The sequence below is a fragment of the Chionomys nivalis genome, chromosome 21 (genome assembly GCF_950005125.1).
Source record: "Chionomys nivalis chromosome 21, mChiNiv1.1, whole genome shotgun sequence".
Taxonomy (NCBI): Eukaryota; Metazoa; Chordata; class Mammalia; order Rodentia; family Cricetidae; genus Chionomys; species Chionomys nivalis.
Window position 1 is genome coordinate 43,850,724 of NC_080106.1, and position 21,700 is coordinate 43,872,423.

At 40.0% G+C, this 21,700-nt stretch overlaps 1 protein-coding gene across 5 annotated transcripts in view; it reads right to left on the reverse strand.

Annotated features, from left to right (window-relative positions):
- Inpp4b (inositol polyphosphate-4-phosphatase type II B) overlaps positions 1–21,700 on the reverse strand; it is a 789,563-nt gene that overhangs the window by 141,221 nt on the left and 626,642 nt on the right. For all 5 annotated transcript variants that reach the window (XM_057753361.1, XM_057753359.1, XM_057753358.1 and 2 more), the window contains one exon: positions 3,277–3,454. In XM_057753361.1, coding sequence (XP_057609344.1) covers positions 3,277–3,454 — 178 coding nt within the window. The remainder of the gene's footprint in view (positions 1–3,276; positions 3,455–21,700) is intronic.

Below are 21,700 nucleotides of genomic sequence, written 5' to 3' on the forward strand. Positions count from 1 at the left end.
GTGGGTGCTAACAATTGTTTAACATTTCTGTGCCCCAGGTTTTAAAATGGGAACACTAACAACTTGATGGGATTATCAACAGTGAATATTAGAAATGATAGTAGCTACCACATGTAGTTGTGAACACTGGGAACCTCACTGTAAAGGAGCCTTTAATTGATCCTGAGGCAAATTCATTCTTCTCTGCCGTCATCATTACAACCATCACCATCAAGGCTCTGGAATCTCTTGTTGGCAAGAGAGCTTTTCTCCTGTTTTTATGCTACTCTGTGCCCCTTGGGTCAGGTACAGGGACAAGAAAAGAGTATGAATTCAGAAACATATATACATTTTTACAAATTGTTTGTTCTTTTGTTTAGAAGAAGAGGGCATTGTCCCACAGCACAGTTTTCAGTAGCAGCAGAAAAGGCAGGAACTGCTTTGGATCAACAAATATAAACTATCTGAATATGCCCGCAGTCAGCTGACATTTCCTCTTGTTCTAGCTTTCTTAGTAAACTCGGGGTCATGGTCATTGATAATACCTATCGCCATGATCTCTGGGTGCCAATGCTTACCTAAGAGCAGAAACACTACTACCTCAGCTCTATACTCAAACACCTCCCTCAACATCACTCCACACTGTCCCGAGCCTGTCTCAGACAGCCCAGTTTACTGTCCTCAGCTTTCCCCTACTGTGTCCAGATGCTCAGTGCTGAGTACACAAGCAAGTGTGAGCACGGACAGATGCTAATACTTCCTAGATAGTCTGTGGTATCAATTTCTAGAGCAGAAACGTTAAGAAATTATTCCCCAATATATTAGTTTAGAAACAATAAAACAGCGACATGTCAATCAGATGCTTCAGTATTGCACACATGTGGGATGATCAGGTCTTGAAAACAAACACACAGGATGAACATATATAAAGTTATATTGTATAGGGATTGGTGGAAAATGGGTAGGTTTCAGCTGCCCTTGACTCTAAGGCACCAAAAATAAAAGCTATGAAATTACAAAATATGCTAATTTGCTTCATTCTTTGAACTCTAAGATCATGTTTATGCCTTAAATAACTTATTAAATTTATTTTAAAAGTGAATGGTATCTCAGAGTGTGGTGGCACATGCCTTTAATGCCAGCACTCAGGAGAGGCAGGAGCATTTCTGAGTTTGAGGCCAGTCTACTCTACAGAGTGTGCTCCCGGACAGCCAGGGCTACACAGAGAAACCCTGTCCAAGAAAAAAAAGTGGGTACTATCAATGAGTTAACTTTGATTCTCTAATTCACAGAATCATAAGAAATTTTGAAACATAAAACATTCTAGCATAAAATATTAGATTTGATTGAGATTTATGATATCTCTAAAATGTTTTGTTCATGCTCAACTCACAGACTAAGCCTGAGAAATTCTTTCAAAGACCGTATAGAACTGTTAAATACATAACTCCTTGAAACTCAAGGCCTGAATTTTTAAAGGGATGTGTAACTTACAAACATAATTTTTGGAAGATCCTATTAGTTTCTAGAGTACAAATTTATCAGCAGACAGAGCCTGTCTACTCAACAGGAAACCTGAGAAGAATCTGGAGCAGTGCTGGATTGAAGGAGGAGAGAAACCCTCCCCATCCCTGCAGTGAGCCACACGATGTACAAGCTGCCACAGCCCTGTCCAGTGCACAAGAAAACTAGAAACACCATGCTGCGGATGTACTAGCTGCTAAAACTTTCTGCTTAGGTGAATTCAGAAAAAACCATCATCTCCTTCCACCACCCACCCACAGGAGAGCCGCATCAAAGTGAGGTGACATTATTTTGCTGTACTTAATCATCTTTGGGATTTTTCTCCCGACCCACCCAGTCCTAAAGGAGTTTTCCAAGTTAAAATAATCTTTAAAAATGAGTAAAACAGTCATTTTACATAAAGTAACCCGGTGTAGGTAGATAGATCACAAGGCTTTACTAGGAATGACTCCCACCTTAGAACTTTGTGGCCTCTGTACTTTATTATATTTTTAGAGCTTTCCTTTGTGAAATGACAGTAACATGTCCCCAACAATTGTGAAGTTTAAATAAAATATCTTAAGGCCTGGAGTCCCTTCCTTTCTTGACACAAAGGAGCTCCTAGTAAACTTGGCAAGCATTTCTCTCCTTTGTAAGATGGACACATCTGTGGAGGCATGGAAAGCTACTAGCTTTAAAAGATGGATCTTGAGTTCTTTTTGTTTTCATTTTATTTGAAAAGTCATTCGACCCTTCTGAGCAGAAATTTACTATTTTTCAATCAACACAGATCTTAGTTTTCTCCTATAAGTAAAATGTATGTAGAAACGTACAATTTAAGGTAAAATAAATTTAAGTACAACATACTTATTAGCAATGGACATAGATGCATAAAAGCCACAGCCATACGTGACACCCAGTTTCTATAGATGTTGTCTTCAGAAAGGCAAAGAACCATAGTGTTGATTTATGCTAGACTTATTAGAAGTGTTTCGTTTGCTCAGGTTCTTCACTGCATAGTTATTAAAAATGTCTTATAACGGAGCACACATAGTGTGAACACATAGATGACAGATGAGCTCAGTAGTATCAAACTAGGATGCTCCATTTTACATTTAAAATCTTGCTCTAATTGATCTGTTTTCACCTTAGTTCTAGGTAATACAGTAGTTCTCATTATCTATAGAATCCGATATTGTGCATATGCCCCAGACCTGACCACTGTTATTTGCTGTAGATATCTAGAAAGTCACTCTTGAAAAAAACACAGTGTGGGTCCTATCGTGTTTTAAATAACAATCAATATTTTTACAGTGCTGGTAATCTTTTCCTGTTTGATAATGGTGTAGAAGACAAAGGGAGGGGGATGGATTGCCCCATGCCCCTGATGGGATTCACATCAAGCATCTGCTTCAAATCATGTGACACCCCATCCAAATGCACAGATACATATGCATAAAATTATGTGCTTATCAGAGGAAAATAATTTTTAAAATCTAATTTATTCACTTACTCAGACCGTAAACCAAAAGAAGGAACAAAAATAGCAAGGAAAAGAGGAACTGTACACCAGGCAATAACAGGTTTCATTTCCTACCAGAAGAAAGAACGCACACAAAGCCCACAGAGAGAATGAAGCCAATTCATTTTGATCCTGGAGCGACTCTTTGAAGCTTCCTTTTAACCTGGTCTCTTACATTTTCAGATGCCATGAAAGGTGATATATGCAGGAGGCAGCACTTATGGGATTGGGGGATTTCGTTTTCCCCACTGGGGTATAGATTTGGATCTTACTTTTTCTGAGAGCATCTTTAAAGAACTCCTCAAGCTGTCTGGAGAGCGCTGGCTGGCGGAGCTGAGCAGCAGGTCGGCGTGGGTTGCTATGAGAGGCTGCAGCTGACTGATGTGGCTGAGCACCTCCTTTGCCTTGGCTGTGTTTTCAGGTGAATAGTAAATAAACTGGTAGCCGGTGCTGCAACAACAAGGGCAGCGGTTAGGCAAAGCACAGAAGGCATCAGCAGCTCTCAACACCTGACGAGCGGGCCCCAATTAGACCCATTCATTACTAAGGAACAGAGTTAACAAGTTTACCATGTGTTGAGATTTTACATAAATGTAAGGCTAGATGATATGATGTAAAGCCAGCTTGATCAAGCAAAGGAAAGATTTAATGTGATTCCGTATGTTAAGAATTACTATAAGATGACTGGCAACATAAGTCACTACGGAATATCAGGCCAAACAGTAGACTCTCAACCCCCACAGTCAACTCCATCCCTTTGGCAGCTTTTACATCCTCACTAGGGAAGAGGACCCGTTACCTAAGCAAATCTGTAAAACGGTTCAATTTAGCAACACTCACATGCAGATACTAAAACAGTGCTTGGGAGGAAGGAAGCATCCTAAAGATCACCTATATTTTTCTCTATGACATTGACAAACACAGGACAGGAACAAATGCCATGAACTCAAAAATGGCGAGAAAATAAAATCAACTCCAAGTGGCCAAATAGGTCATTCTATTTTAAAGAGAAAAAATTGAATCTAAAGATCTGTTAGCTCCACAGTTGTTCTTAAAATCTAGCTTAAAAACCGAAAAGTGGTCATTAATTAGGAATCTTTGACTTTCATAATCAATATATAGGAACTGCTGGGAGCCTGGTAGGAAGAGGGATTCTGTGCAGCGAAGAAGCTGGGAGCACAGTGCACTGTTTGCATCCCAGGATGGACAGCCAGGAAAGTCAAGCTAGGGGCAAGAGAAAGGAGGAGGAGGCGTTCACAGGCTTGGTGCAAAGTTTTTACATCCTTTGTAGCCAATATCCAAACGCCTTACCTTTAAAACACATGGGAGTCTGTTTTGAGGGCTTGTGAAATATTTTCCTTACAGTTACTAGCTAAATTATTTAAATCCTCTTGATTCCGTTTTCATTTTTGAAAACTTAGAAATCGTTGAGGAAAAAAAATACTATTTAGAAAGCAATTTTTCTCTCTCTTTTCTGGGTTCTTCGAAAAATTATTTAATACTTTAATAAGATGATATTTTACCAGTATACAATATATTCCCTCAATTTATATACTTTTTGCAAAGCAGTTATGAGCAATGTTCTTGTAAGTTTGAACTGATCACACTAGAGCACAAGAAAGTGACGGCAGACACAGCTTTAGGAAACTAAGAGGTACACTGTAGTCTGGGCAGCCCGGGGTGCATTCTGCTTCCTTTGATTGTATTGCCTGGGAGGAACGCTGCAATGTTCAACCCACCAGTCTTTGAGAAACAAAACAACTCCACATCTCTTTTGCAAAGAAAACAGTTGTGCAAAGATGTGGCATGAAAATGGGGGATAGTCCTTGCTATCGGACAGCGGAGGTTAGAGCGCTCAGGACTCAATACATGCCACGCACAGAAAATAGTGTGCAGTGGGTTCACGGTGGCCTCCTCACTGACCTACTTTCCCGCTACAAATGTCTGCTTCCTGATCTTACGGGGACTGACAAGCTCCCCAACGGCTGAGTCCTCAGAAAGCTAAAGTGCCCAAGGCCAGATGCTCCTCCATCTTTCTGCTCACGACTTCTTTCCCAACACATCCCTTCTGACACTCCTTATTCTTCCTTCCATCCCTTCGCTGTGATGGCTGCCTCTCCCACCTCTTTGCTTTGCTGACACTTCACTCTGATGTTGCTTGTAGATATCCACTTTCTCTTTATTCTTTCCTCATTTTGTGCCCAGAAAATTCTTAGAATTCTCCACCTGATTCTAACATATATCTTTCTAAGAAATCACTCTAAATACTTTTTTTCTTATGCCTCAGCTGCATGGAGCTCAAATGACAGCAGCCATAAGTGCACTCACAAATAAGGACAGGGCTTCAGTATTTTTTTTTTTAAGGATATAAAATTTCTTTGCAATGTCAATAGACTTTGGACTGTAATATATCCTTGGGAGGTCTTGATGCGAGTGAATGACTCTATCATTAGAGACACCCACTGTCCTTGATTTGCCCCTGAGATTCCCTGTAAATGCTGGATCGTGCTTCACAATGAGTCTGGTGAAAACCCCGCTTAAGCTGCTCTCAATTTCTTAGAATTGTTTTACCAGGCTACTCCTAGTGCCGTCCTCTGTATTCTACCTGAGATCCTCTGGCTCCCCCCCACTGGCACTGTTCTTCTTGCATTCCCACGGTCCTCTTATCTTTTTCCTCTCACCCTGAGACTGTTCAGTCAAGCCTGGAATATAACCCAAGATCCTGCCTCTTGTGGCTCGGTCACGTCCCCTCTGAAGCTGCTAGTAGCAGTCGTTAATTATTATTATGTTCTCTCTTAGTGATGGGCATCTTGGTACGGCTGGAAGATTCGTCTCCCACAATGAAGGTCAGTATTGCTGTCCAAGATGGCACAGCACGGCATGGAGAAATCACCAGGCAAAAGCTAGTGTTGAGTATGCACCTACGGGAGGCCTTCTTCCTGAACCCTCTCATACATTTAACAGTTGTAGCTTTTAAAGGAGAAGTTATGAATACAATTTAATTATATAGGAAAGATGAACTGTTTTCTAGTGGTCTGAGCTTCAGGATGAATCCAAACACTTGAGTCAACTGTCAATAACATAAAATCAGAAGAAGAAAAATTTTATAGAATATAAAAGCAAATTATGGATGATAGAAATTGAAATTGGTTTCATATTATATTTGTATCAAATAAAAATCGATTTACAGTATATACTTAGACGTTACACAAAGCTCAATACAATGAGAGAATGAACACACGCCCGCTTCTGTATGTCACGTATCTTAGTCTCCTACCGCTGACCTCACCTCATCTTCTGGTGCCAGCAAAGCACAGGTCTCAGTCCTTGGAGGTTTGGGAAACCATTTGACATTCCTGAGCATTTACTCTCATGATTTAAATATGTCAGCCATGTGAAGGAGTCCTCAGTGCATGTCACTAGTCCTCTCTCCAATTGGAACACATCTTCTTTGGGAAGTTCCAACTTAATATGCCCAGAGAAGATCCAAGGCAGCTCCCAATACTCAACGATCAGGATGGCTGCAAGCCTCTTCACTTTTCTTCCCAACAAGGTCACTAGCTTCTCTTCCTCCCCCACCTTTATCAGAAAAGCTGCTCCTTTCCTTTAAAATAAATCCAGCCACTTGTTTCTATGCTCATTATAAATATCCTGGTGCAAGTGGCTATCATCTCTAACACCACACACACACACACACACAGCCCACACAAACTCTAGCATTACATTTAGCTATTGGGAAAACAGTGCTTTAAGATTTGGACATGTTTAACTTCTATTCAGGGCTTGAAAGTTATAAGAGAGAGACAGAGACAGAGGAGAGAGAGAGAGAGAGAGAGAGAGAGAGAGAGAGAGAGAGAGAGAGAGGGAGGGAGGGAGAGAGAGAATGACTTTATCTCAACTCAGGTATATATATATCCCAGGGCTTACCTGTAATATCTGCTCTACCCTCCCCGCAACTACTTAACCCATTGCTCAGCCACACTACTACTATTGCAGGCAATGGAGGTATGGAACAATCTAGATGAGAAATGAAGACAGGCCAGAAAGAAAGAAGAAAAAGAAAACACAGGGAGGAATGGCAGAAGTGAGAGGTTGATTTTTTAAAAGTGTTTTAGAGTAGTTTTTCGAGACAGGGTTTCTCAGAGTAGTAACTCTGTGATGGAGTTAAGACCCCAAAGGGAAATTTCAGGAAGATTTTTTACTTACTTCTCCCCAGTTCATACAAGTATGTGTGTGTGTGTGTGTGTATTTGTGTATGTGTCTATGTGTCCTGTGTGTGTCTCTGTGTGTCTGTGTGTGTTTGCATGTATGTCTGTGTACATGTTTGTGTGTCTATGTCTGTATGTGTCTGTGTGTGTCTGTGTGTGTCTCTTGAATCGATACAGAAGCATAGACATGCTCTTAGTTCTCACTGAGAAGGAAACCATGTGACTAACCCATAAGAATTCCCACCTCAGTCACTTGACTCTACCCTTCTGGCTTCACAGGGCTTCTCAACATGCTTCCTGAAATGACTGCAGGTGCAATCGCACCTCTTGGCTCCCCACTTGACTGCTCTTTATTTCCTGTAGGATGTGGTGCTTAGAGAAAAGAACTAGAAAAAATAACACTCGCTTTCTTTGTCTCCTGTGGGTTCACTTATGTAATTACATGATTTACAAGATCTGTGCTGAAATTGGTCTGTTTTTCAAGCTAGTCTTCTTGGGGAAAATCAAAAACCAAAACCAAAAACCCAAACCTTGCACCCATGGAAACTTTTGGCCTAAGTTTGAGCCCACCACGTATTACCTCTCTGCCGACTGACACCGATGGAGGAGACCAAAGAGTAAAAACGGTGTCAGCTCCTCTGGCCTTCCCACTGTGGATACGTCTGTCACTTCGGTGGTGGCGTCTCTTACTAACTGCTGTAATTCTTAAGTTCTTGATTGTGATCTCTTAGTCACGATGGCCTCTTTCATATACAAGTAGATGTGATAGGCTATCTTTATGATATGCAAATTGTATTTTTGATAAATCTCTTCTTTAAAAACAAATGTTCAGGCACACTGTCTCAGTGGGTGGACCATCCCCTTGTGGTCCTGACTTTCTTGCTCATATTCTCCCTCCTTCTGCTCTTCAACTGGACCTTGGGAGCTCAGTCTAGTGCTCCTATGTGGGTCTCTATCTCTATCTCCATCTAGACAAAGGTTCTATGGTGATATTCAAGATAGTCATCAATCTGACAACGGAACAAGGCCGGTTCAGACACCCTCTCCTCCACTGTGCAGGGTCCTAGCTGGGGATATCCCCATGGACTCCTGGGAACTAATTCCTCTAGAGCCAAGCCTCTTGCCAACCCCAAAATGGCTCCCTTAATTAAGATATCTCCTTCCCTGCTCCCATATCCTTCCTTCCTCCATCTCAACCATCCCACTCCCCCAAGCTCTCCCAAACCTCCCCTTCTCCCTTCTCTCTCCCCATCTCCCCTTCTCCCCACCCCTCCCCCACACCCGTGCTCCCAACTTTTGCCTGGTGATCTTGTCTGCTTCAAATTTCCAGGTGGATCTATATATGTTTATCTTTGGGTTCACCTTATTACTTAGCTTCTCCAGGATCGCAAACTACAGGTTCAATGGAGCTCACCAAATCCAGCTGGACAGGGACTGAATGAGCACGGGATCAAACTGGATTCTCTGAATGTGGCTGACAATTGGGGCAGACTGAGAAGCCAATGATAACGGCACTGGGATTTGTCTCTACTGCATGTACTGGCTTTTGGGGATCCTAGTCTATTTGAGTGCATACCTTCCTAAGCATGGATGGAGGGTGGAGGGCCTTGGACTTCCCACAGGGCAGGGTACACTGCCCTCTCTTAGGACTGGAGGGGGAGAGGGGAAAGTGAGTGGGGAAGTGGGAAGGAAGTGGGAGGAGGGGAGGAAGTGGAAATTTTGATTGGTATTATTTATAAAGCAATAAAACATTATTTTTTTATTGAGAAAAAAAGATAAAAACACATGTTCTTAGCATCCATTACAGAACTGGTGATTACTATCAGAGATAAGGATACAGGAAAATAGAAGGCATATTCATGAGCTGTTTCATTTGTCCATGTTAAATCTAAAGCACAGAGGAAATCTAATAAAGCAAATAGCTTATACCATAAATTTAACTAAAATCCAAGTGGCTTCTCCATTGGTAAAATAAGTAATAATTGAGCCTGTACTTTACGTGTCTAGTACCACACTAGTGTTTCCATGGGCTACATTATTTTATTTCCACAAATCTTTAGGAAGAAATACTATTACAGTATGAAAACATGGAGGCTGAAGCTGGGAGTGGCTTTGTGTTGGCCACACAAATAGCGGGTGTGGCAGAATATGCATTAAATCTCCAGAATCACACAACCTCAACTCCTAATTATGTTTGTCCATCTCCTGATCTCTGAGTTGAGTCATTTTAGAGTTAAAAGAAATATAAAACTAAAAGTAACACAGGAAAGATGAACAATTTAATAATATCATGGCAGGCACAGACTGCAAAAATTTGAATTACATCTCTTATCTTCTAATTAAGACTGTTCATTAGAGAAGGTTATGATTCTGATGTATAAGAGAGATTAGTCTAAAGAAAGAATGTGGGAATTATCTGACGCTAAATCACAATCAACAAACATTTCATGACTGCTACTTATGAATTGAGAAAAGCGAATGGTCAGATCTGGCAGCAGGGCTCACTGAATGTTATACCATGACTGGCCACTTGGGATTTAAGAAAAGAAGAAGAAGGAAACTCTTTTCAGGGTGAGGTGGGAGGTGTCTTTTTCTAGAAAAAATTCCAAAGCTGAACTCTCAATTCTGAGTGTCCACTAATACCCTGAGGGTGCCCACAGTGACACGGCTTGCTCTTTCACTTCAGTACTGATGTTCACATCACACTACACAGATTTCCCCCACCTACAGAGCCCACAGACAATGGTATTTTAATTTTTCAAGGTTTTATGCTTGCTGGAAGTCGAGTTTGCAGAAGGTTTTCACATACATGCACAAACACACACACACACGTAGATACACATACACACATGCACGTATGAATACACAAAATCAATCTGTAGCTAGTGAAACAAACACCAGCTATTTTAAAGGAAAAAGGTTTCTGCTGCAATCAGCGAGCTTCCTAGCCTTTCCACTGTATGCACCAGTGGGTACAGATTTGTGTCCTATGAAATGTTTTATGTACATATGTATTCATAATTCCATGCTTTCTTCCTTGCTATATCTGGATTTTCACCTCACAACTTAATAAGCACATAGAACCCAGACAATTTCCTACTTCTTCCTTGACAACATTAAAATGTGCCTCTTTCTTTTCACCTGTGCTCATCCCCCAGTTGAAGTCACCTTTGTGTTCTGGAAGCTTATGACAAGAGTATGATACTAGAATTTTCCAGGAAAAGTCACATTTAATAGATTTTTATGCAATAATAAGTCATCTCAGTTTAGGTAAACCTATTTTCCCTCATGACATAAATTTCATGCCTACATTTTAAAGTTAGTATTTCATTACTATCTTACAAAATGAAATTGTCTCTAGATTATTAAATAAATATTTGGGGGGGTTTCCAAGACAAGGTTTCTCTGTGTAGCTTTGGTTCCTGTCCTGGAACTAGCTCTTGCAGACCAGGCTGGTCTTGAACTCACAGAGAGCCGCCTGCCTCTGCCTCTCAAGTGCTGGGATTAAAGGTGTGCGCCACCGCTGCCCGGCCACCAATAAATACTTTTATGTGTGTATGTGAAAGCCTGCTTGTCATATGTGCATCATGCATGTGTCTGGTGCCCATGGAAGTCAGAAAGGGCATTTGTACCACCTGGAACTGGAGTTACAGGTGATTGTGAGCCACCCTGTGTGGTTCTGGCAACCAAGCATGTCTTGTCTGTAAGAGTTTCAGAAGTTCTTCTTCAGCCCCTCCCTAAATACTTTTGTTTAATCTGGAAAATATTATTTTAGATATGGTAAATTATTTTCTTCTGCTGCCTTTGAAATGATGATGGCCAAGTGTAGAGATTACGGAATAGTTAAATATTCTGGAAATCTCTGTGACTTTCATTCAGCTTTCATGCGTACATATGTACATACAAACATATTAAAAGCTAGGATCTTTGCAATTTTTATGTTAAACTTTTATGTTAAATTAAGACATTGAGTTATAAAATAAAACTACTTTATAACCATTTAAATTATTTTTCTGAGTAAACTGTGACTTGTTTACTTAATAAGCCAGTTCTCAAAGATGTAAGAATTTTATTTATGATTTCCAGCAGTTCAGCTGCAGCGACAAGGTGGTAAATCAGGAGGAATCAGCCATATATCTACATTGCAAATGATGCCCGAGGATGAATGGTGTTTTGAAAACTCACAATTCAAAGTCTTCATGTTTTGTTATTTTTACACAGTGCTATTTTGACAAATTTAGTATCAAAACTTCAAGAGCTATTTACATATTGTCGCTTACAAATGTATAAGTCTTTTATTTCAGCAATTTCATGTCTTAAAACTTTGAACTATCCTGACTAACAGAACGCACTTGGTCTCCCAAGCACAGTAGGTACTGAAGCTCATCCCCAGCTTACAAATGTCGAACGGAAACATGCATGGGGGTGATATTAACTGTCAGCCGTTACGTTGGCTAGCTTTCATAAACACTTTCACCCCTCTTCCTTCAGGATACATAAATGTTTATTCCCTTCTTGGAGAGACGGGTGTGACCGCGCTTTTACAACGCACGCCACGCAGCTGCTGTCTAGGCCTGCAAGACGTGGCCTGCAAGTGCTTAAGACGCTTCCTACAAGTGCGTGTTTCTGGTCCTGATTTCACCAAATGTCCTCATCACTGTTACTTCTTCGTTCAGCTGTGTCAGTCACTCCAGAAAGAACAACTGGCTTTGTAGGAAATCTTTTTCTTCATCTAGTCCCTCCACCATTATCCTTGTTAGCGCACTAAACACCTGTCAAACAGGTTCCTGGGAATTTGGATTACGCCAGATAACATAGTCCATGCTTTCAGATCCAGTTCTGCCTAGAACGATGCTTACACTGAAGGCTCAGAGCAATGTCCTAGCTACAGACTCAGACCAGGCTTCCACTCAGTGCCTGACCTTGAGGTAGGTAGGATCAGCGGCTGTGAGTGAAAACGCCATTCTGGTTCTCTGTGGAGGGCGCTGTATGAGGGAGGGCTGAAGTAGGAGAGAGGAAGCTGAAAAGAAGGCATAGGAAAGTTACACACGAGAGAGAACCGCTATGCTATGGGTCCCATGTCAAATGTAATCCAGCATACTTGTGTGTAAATGCTTGATCCCAACTTTTACGCTTGTTAAGGAAAGTTTTAGAAATGTCTGGCAGGGAAAGTATAACAAGGCGTGAGGGCATGTGTTTGGTGTATATGTCAGGTCTCCATATGCTCCCTTTAGTCTGCTTCCTGAACATCTTAAGGTGAACAGCCTTCTCCTTACCACAGGCTCAGCAGCAAGCAAGCCAAATACACGGACTGAAATCTGTGAACTCATGAGCCACAACAAAATAAGAATAACCTCACGTCTTTTATAAGTTATTTATACAAGGATTTCTAACTCAGAAAACTGTCTAACACACTCCTCCTTTGAAGTTTTGCTTTCCATGATTTCAATGATGTATGGTCAACCATAGTATAAATGGAAAATTAAGGAAATAAATAATTTGTATAATTTTAAAGTTATATTAATTTCTTAGTACTGAGATAGAATCTTGGACTTTCTTGTTCTGCTTGCCAATGGTCTGTCCCATCCCTCTGTGCAGAGAATCTCCAACTCAGTCTCAATCCCTCAATAGCTGTCCTGGACATCAGCTCCACTGTCAGGATTTCTTAGAGCCTCTGATTAAGCCAACTTTATTGTACTGAATAACAATCCCAATAATCAGGAATGGAGCTACTGGTTATCTTATTACAATATATTATTAGAGTTCTATTTTATTAGTAGTCATTATTAATCTTCTTCTATTCCATGGTTATAAGTTCAGCTTTATCACAGGTGTGTGCGTACGAATGAAGAAGTAACATAAAATGGTCTGGATCTATCTGAGCTTTAAGGTATTTTCCATGGGTTTGGGGATGCAGTCCTTGAGGACAAGGTGACACTAATGTATAATGTGCACCCCGGGTTTTAATCTTTAAGTAAGAAGTGACTGAATTGTTTACAATTATTAAATCACAAAATTATATTTGCCTTATAGAAATGTCATCCCAGGCCGGGCGGTGGTGGCGCACGCCTTTAATCCCAGCACTCGGGAGGCAGAGGCAGGTGGATCTCTGTGAGTTCGAGGCCAGCCTGGTCTACAAGAGCTAGTTCCAAGACAGGAACCAAAGCCACAGAGAAACCCTGTCTCGAAAAAAAAAAAAAAGAAATGTCATCCCAGACAAAATGAACCAAATGGTTGGATCGGTGCCAGCCGAGAAGTGAGGAGAGTGATTAATCTCTGCCAGTGGAACACCTAGAAGACAGCGCTCTGTGGGTCAGCATTATCTTCACCCATAATTCATTTGTGAAATGAAAGACTTACACAGAAATTAGGAAGCAGAACTGACGTGCAGCCTTTTCTTTTATTAAAATGAAGCAAAAGGAGAAAGGGTGCCAAGGATTTGCTGACCCTAAGGGGAACATCTGAGTGGATGTTGGTGCTGTGTTGGGGTTTTTTGGTTGGTTGGTTGGTTGGTTGTGCTTGCTGAAAGACAAGGAACCCTCAGGAGATGCAAATGTGAGAGTCAGTGGAGAGGGGAGTGATTTGATAGGGACACCTTGAGGGCACAAGTGAAGTGGAGCTAAACTATGGGTGGCTTCAGACACATGCACATGCACACACAGACACACATGCACGTACACACACATGCATGCGCGCACACACACAGAAACACAGAGAGAGACACACGTGCGCACGCACGTGTTCACACACACACACACAAGTCTTACAAATCAATCCTTCCTTCCAAATCTGGATGTAACATGAAGAGAGTGTCTGAAGTCCATTGTTGAGATTTAGCTGTAAACTGGGTATTTGTATAAACTGATGCTTTTTTGAAAGGCAATATAATAGTATCTCTTAAATTTATGCATCTTTTATATAAGAATTTAAAATAAGAACATAAATTTCCAGAGATATAGGAATAAAGATATATTTTAGAGTGTAAGTAATTATAAAAACAATTAGATGCATTTATTAATCACCTTAAGTCCAATCCATAAAATCCAAATTGTAGAGTGTATAAAATGTGGATGTGGAGTGACAGGTCAGCTGGTGGAGTGCCTGCTGTGTTCAAATTCTCAACACCTGTGTAAGAGTGTGTGTGTGTGTGTGTGTAACCTCAGTGCAGACACCAGCAGCTTTATTGCATAGACAGTCCAGGCAAATTAGTGAGCTCCGGCTTCAGTGAGATATTTTGTCTGATAAAATGAGGTTGAAAAAAATTGAGGAAAATACATAGTATCCATTCCCGGGCTCTGTAGCTATGTGACGAACGCACACACACACACATACATACGTGCACATGCACAAAAGAGTGAAATTTAAACATGAATTGAGGAATTGCTAAAATATTTTGATGAATACAAAATATTTGTGTTTTATATAACAATAGCTAACATTGATAAGGTTTTACTATATACAAGGGACAATTACAAGTATTATCAAAATTCAAAAAAAAAAAAAACCTTATAGGTAATAAGCCCAATTTCCACTTTACAACTGAGAAAGCTAATGTATACTAATGTGAGGTAATTTCATTAATGTCACAAAGGCAATTAAATGAGTTAGAATTTAAACTTAAGCAGGGATTAGTGCCTAGGAACTATCTACAGATATTTTCTGCTTGCCCAAGAATAAAGAACAGAAAAGTTAAAGAGAATTACAAAAAAAAAAAAAGTCAACCACATTGCATCTGATGACTTGAATCTGTGAAGATATTGACTAATATATTGACATGGTTTTAACACATCTAAAATTATTTAGTGGCATATACTTAGCTGATTTGTGCTAGGAAAGAAGTCAAGTCATTTAGGACCTCAACTATATGTTCCTTTAGTTTTGGAATGTGCATCCTACCAGCAAATATAATAGACAGATAAAACAGGAATTTTAAGAAGGAGAAAAATAACATTTAAAATTCATTTAGGGCCACATGCAAATTAGTGAAAACACTTCTGATCCTACGTGCCACCTTCCACCTGTACTCGGCAAGTCCTGTCCTTCTGTCTGCATATATTCCCAGGCCATGACAGGACTATTTGATTAAAAACATCTGCCTATCCCGAGCTGCAGACACAAGATAAAGTCCCTCCCTTCAGAAACACCCGGTGTCGTGTCTAAGGCTGTGTACAGGGGAGCACCCTTCGGGCAGGAAAGCCACACGTGCAGGTGTGGCAGGGAGAGTTTTGCTTTTGCTAACAGAGAAATTGAACTTGGAGCTAAAAGTAGCCAATGAGAACCAACTCACAAGAAGAAAATAGACCTTTAAGGAGTCAAATTATAATCAGCACAGAAATTAATTTACTGTCTCCTTCAGAATGACATCTTTTCAGCAGCTGGATTCCGTTCAAAAGGAAAAGAAGAGGAATTGTCAAAGGCTTTTCACTTGGCCCAACATTCACGGTGCCTATTTGATTTCATTACAACACTTACAAGAAAGTTCTTTTTTTTTTTTTTAAAGATTTATTTATTTATTATGTATACAACATTCCTCCCATATATGCTTGCATGCCAGAAGAGGGCACCAGATCTCATTATAGATGGCTGTGAGCCACCATGTGGTTGCTGGACATTGAACTCAGGACCTCTGGAAGAACAGTCAGTGCTCTCAACCTCTGAGCCATCTCTCCAGCCCCCTACGAGAAAGTTCTTAATGGAATATGTCCTTTCTGAAAGCAGAAACAAAAGCTGCACTTGAAAATGAATGATATGAATTTGAGCTATTGGTCCAAAGATTGAATTTTTAAAACAAATTAGTGAGGGTATACTGGACACAACTTTCAAAGAAACAAAAAGGCATATGTGCCTTTTCTTTAAGGGGAGCATTCACACATCAACAACTCAAGTATTGCACACATTCGCCTAACAAGACTCAGGGAACATTCTGGAAGATGGATAAAAGATGGTAAGAGCCAGAGGTTGGGGAGGACCTGAGCAACAATATCTTCTGGAGAGAACGGAACTGATGCATGAACTTGGGTATGCAGTGATGTCGCACAAGAACCCGTCCTTACCTGAGCAGCTGTGACTACTAAAGGCTAAGAGAGGAAGGAAATTCTACTATCAGATAACTCTGGACTGTATCAAGTTGATGTCTAATAGGATGTCCATGAAGATAAATAAAGATAAAATAATCCAACGGCAGTGATAGTTTCTCCAAACATAGCTGAAAATGCCCATCGTTACCCGTGTATCAAAGTAAGGAAGACCTAGAAGAGGTCCATCATTTAAGTTGATTCTCCGCCTTACAAATTTCAACTTAAACTTCTAGTTATTCGCTTTACATAGTGAGATATACTTCCTTGCATTTTTTTTCACTGAAAACACAGTATCTGTTGACAAAAAGACCTCAGGAACATATTGGGATGGTGCGACAGTTCTTTTGATGTTATGTTTGCTCAGGCTAGCTCTCAAAGAGTAGCCCTAAAGCATTTTCTGTTATGTATTGCCTCAGCAGGCCGTATTTGATCCATAGTTTCCCCCGGAGCATAGTACTTTTTGAATGACTTATATTTTTTGATTTAAGTTCATTGATAATCATTTTGTTGCATTTTATAAATAAAACAGCAGCAATGGGATATTTAACACATGAATATTCCAAGGAAATCAGTGTTAAAAAGCACTGGACATATCTTTTCATTAAATTTTACCTTAACTTTAATCCTTCAGTTATTCCCTTATGTGCAATATCCCAGTGAGAAGTAATTAGTGAAGACTTCATACATAAAGATGTCTTCAAACATAAATATGTCTCAGGGTTCAATGATGAGCTCAACATTTGTTCTTGCCAATTCCATACCATAGTTAGTTATGAAATTGCAGAGTTATGTCTAACATCTCATATACTGAGAATTTGCATTCAACTAGATTCTGGATACCCTGTATCCAGAAGTTTTGAATCTTGTAATTATATCATTATTCTCTTTAAAACACAGTTGGTTAAAAATAAACAAAAAAATTAATAAGTCAATAAGAAATTTCCAGTTCCAGACAGGATAGTGAAAATAGCAACTATTTGGCTTCTGCATATCACAATAAACCACTCCACAAAAAAAATGTGATAGCTCTAATAACTCTAAGGGGCAGAAGAGGAAAGGCAGAGTGGTTTGGGGGGTTTCAGGAGATAGAAGATGAAATGACAATGAATGTCTTGTGTTAGTCTCTTCAACTTCTAGATGCTGTTTTCTGAGTTTTAGAGAAAGCATCTGAGCAGAAAAAAGCTGACGCCAACAACAAAAAGAACAAACTGACACTAAAAGAAAGTGAAGAAATTGGTAGCCCAGTGAGTCTTGCATTTTTGAGTCGTATCCATCCATTTTGGAGATGAATGCACAAGCCTGTATCTTCTACCAGAGGCAGGCACAGAAGGAGCTCAATGAGGAACAGCTCTCCTCAGTAGGACTGTGAGCAGAAAACTGCCTGCCACTCACACTTCAGTAAACATAGAGCATCCCTTCTTCATTGGATGTTGTGGTTTTAACTAACTTCCAACTCGCTGCAGGAGACAAATTCTTTCTCTGCAGAACCTACTGCTAGAACTCTGACTGTTACTTCCAAAATCCCAAGGAAATGGAGGCACTTTCTAAAACAGAAAGGTCTGGAAGCAGGGCATAGATACAAAGGAGAAACCTGGGGACAGGGAGAGAAGCCTGGGGACAGCAGGAGAAACTTGGGGACAGGGAAAGAAGCCTGGGATGGGAGGATAAGCCTGGGAACAGGGGGAGAAGCTTAGGTACAGGAGGAGAAGCCTAGGACAAGACAGTACTTGGTTGTGATTCCAGTGGTGAGAACACTATGCTCCCCATATGATAATTACAGGCATACAAGTCCATCCCTAATGAATAGTAAACAAAAAATTTAAAAAAATATAAACAAGAAATACAACTGAGATCATAGCATTATGTAAAATTTGGTATTTTTTTAGAAAAAGAGGAGGAGGAGGAGGAGGAGGAGGAGGAGGAGGAGGAGGAAGAAGAAGAAGAAGAAGAAGAAGAAGAAGAAGAAGAAGAAGAAGAAGAAGAAGAAGAAGAAGAAGAAGAAGAAGAAGAAGAAATTTGTATTGGAAATACCATGATTCAATTCAATTCTGTAATACTTTCTTCTGAAACACCTGGGTGCTGTGGGACAATGGTCTTGTACCCTGTCATTTGTATTGTTTTAATAAAATGATGATTGTTCAGTAGCCAGGCAGGAAATATAGGTGGGACAACAAGGCAGGAAGTAGAGGCAGGGTGATAAGAACAGGAGAATATTGGGAAGAGGAAAGACTCAGTCTGTAGTCATCACTCGGATACAGAGGAAGCAAGATGAGAATACCTCACTGATAAAAGGTACCAAGCCGCATGGCTAACACAGACAAGAATTATGGGTTAATGTAAGATGTAAGAGTTAGTTAATAAGAAAGGCTGAGCTAATAAGCCAACAAGTTTATAATTAATATAAGCTTCTGTGTGTTTTGTTGGGACTGAACATCTACAGGACCAGGTGAGACAGAAACCTCTGCCAACAAATGGCACCAACATGGACAACCACATCCACATAAAACCTGAGAGAGCTTAGGAAGTAATTCTAGACAAAAAAGAACAGAGTTAAGCATGGATTCTTGGTAGCAGCATTTTCTCATGTGGGCTCTGTTTGCTAGAGGAAAGCATGTCTCATTGAGAGAGGCTTCCTGACTGGGCTTTAGCTGCAAAAGCCTTGTGGCTCTTTTTAAGAGGTTCCACCACCAAACACGTAAATGGTGTTTATGAATAGCCGAGAGCATGCTTCTTGGTGGTGGCAGGGACCTTGAAACTCCATAGACTTGTGGCAATAAACATGACTCCCATCAGTACCTCTGGCATGAAGCTAGACTCTCAAAAACTAAAAGATAGGGTGTATCCAGCCATCAAAGACACGGCTTTAATTCTAGCTATATCACTTAGCAAATTAAAGACTCATGTGATCAGAAAAACAGAGATTTACAGTAAAGATAGATTCAAACAAACAAACAAACAAAATACCAAAACCTTTTAATAGTTTACAGTATGTTTAAAAATATATGTAGGCTTGGAATAGAAGTCCATAAAAAAAAAAAAAAAGAAAGAAAGAAAAGAAGGAGAGAAGGTGGGCGTGGTGGCACACACCTTTAATTCCAGCACTTGGGAGGCAGAGACAAGCAGATCTCTGTGAGTTCAGGGACAGCCTGGTCTACAGAGTGAGTTCCAGAAAGCCAAAGATACACAAAAACCCTGTCTCAAAAACCCAAAAACTAAAAAGAAAAAAATAGAGTTCAAAATAAAATCACGTAAAGACGGAAAATACAAAATCTGGATACTGTATGTTATTGTGTTGTCTTTGAATTGTTTGAATGTTGAGGAAGAAGCAACAGCTGCTAAAAGACATTTGATTATAAATGCTGCTGGATTAATCTAACATCTATTTATATTTTGAAATGCCTTAACTTCAAAATTTAAGTCAATGGATATGTTACTTTAGAGAAGAGGTTTTGTTTTTATTTCTACAGAAAATGAGAGGCTGTGGATTTATTCTGTGTTAAGAAAAATCAGATATGATCAAGGAAGACCCCCTAAAAGTCTCCAATAGAAAGGATGGTCCAAATGATCCAACATTTTAGAAGACCTCTATTGGAGTTTTATCTGAGTTCTACATCCAGAACAGCCTCAAAACTGCTGGCTGTGATGATCAAGCCTCACAGAATATTCTAGTCAGGACTTGATAATAATTCTAAATTTTCCTTAGGTCTCCATAAGATTATCAGTGCCGCCAATCAGCAGGAAGTAGACTGGAAAACCATGCCCACATTCCCAAAAAGTGGATTATGGATATTTATCTTTTTTTAGAGTATTGGTTACAAGTTGTTATGGATAATGGTCTGGAAAAAAAAAAAGCTAAACAAAGAAGATTAGATTCAGAGTTCTTGTTTTGGAAAAAGAAAAGGGGGGAATTGCTGTGGGACAATGAACTTGTATTATTTTAATAACATGTTGATTCACCAGTACCCAGGTGCAGGGCAACCAGGCAGGAAGTAGAGGTGGGGCAACTAGAACAGGAGGATTCTGGGAAGAGGAAAGACTCAGTCTGTAATCATCACCCAGACACAGAGGAAGCAAGATGAGAATGTATCGCTAATAAAATGTACAAAGCCATGTGGCTAAACAGACAAGAATTATGGACTAATTTAAGTTTTAAGAGTTAATAAGAAGCCTGAGCTACTAGGCCAACCAGTTTATAATTAATGTAGACTTCTGTGTGTTTCTTTGGGACCGAACAGTTGTGGGACTGGGTGTGACAGAAACCTCTGTCAACAACAACAACAACAACAAAGAAATAGGGGGAGGAGTGCTGTGGGACAATGGTCTTGTACCCTGTCACTTGTATTGTTTTAATAAAACGCTAATTGGGCATTAGCCAGGCAGGAAGTATAGGCAGATCAATGAGAACAGGAGGAGTCTGGGAAGAGGAAAGACTCAGTCTGTAGTTATCACCCAGACACAGAGGAAACAAGATAAGAATGCCTCACTGATAAAAAGTACCAAATCATGTGGCTAACACAGACAAGAATTATGGGTTAATGCAAAATGTAAGAATTAGTAAGAAAGCCTGAGCTAGTTTATAACTAATGCAAGCCTCTGTGTGCTTTGTTGGGACTGAATGGCTGCAGGACCAGGCATGGCAGAAACCTCTACCAACATTTGGGTAGTATGGGAAAGGATGGTTTTGTGATGAATGTGCTCAAATGTTTAAAGATCCTTGGTTTGTCATTTGCATGAAATGTCTAACACAGTTATCAAACTAGGTGTGGCTGACACTGTTTCCCGCAGTTTTCAATTCGGGCCTTCTAATCAAAGAAAACCACTATTTGTGAAGGACAAAAACCTGTTCTCTTCCCAGTATCTTTTTTTTATGGCTTGTGTGAATGTAGTCATAGCTAGAGAAAATTACAAGGTAAATTCTCCCGAATGTGGGATGATCGAGGCAGATGCTTGAGTAAGCAGCACTTAAAAGTAGTTAATAGACAAAAGTGTAGAAATAGTAATATAAAGTTGTAAAAAGAGATAATATTTTAGTTTCATACTTTTTTTCCTAAGTAAATAACTTTCATGTGTTAGTTTAACCATCTAATTGACAGTTCTCCTTTCCAAATAACACAGTTAAAGGTTAGGGCAGTTTTACATTGTGCCTCAGTTCAAGCAGCAGTCACCAATAGAGTCATCATCAAAAAATAAAAAGATGAAAAAGACGATCAATGTTCATCATTAGGTGTCTTAATTGCAGGAGATGGCAAGGCATAGCCCCCCTCCACAAGCAGTTCCTGAGATGCAGGAAGCAAGTCCCTTAAGGCAACCCAATGGCAGCTAAATGAGCATTTTACTTGAGGGCCAAGGAGAAAATACATATGTGCCCCCAAGTACTACTTCTATGACATTTGCATGCACATTTGGCAATG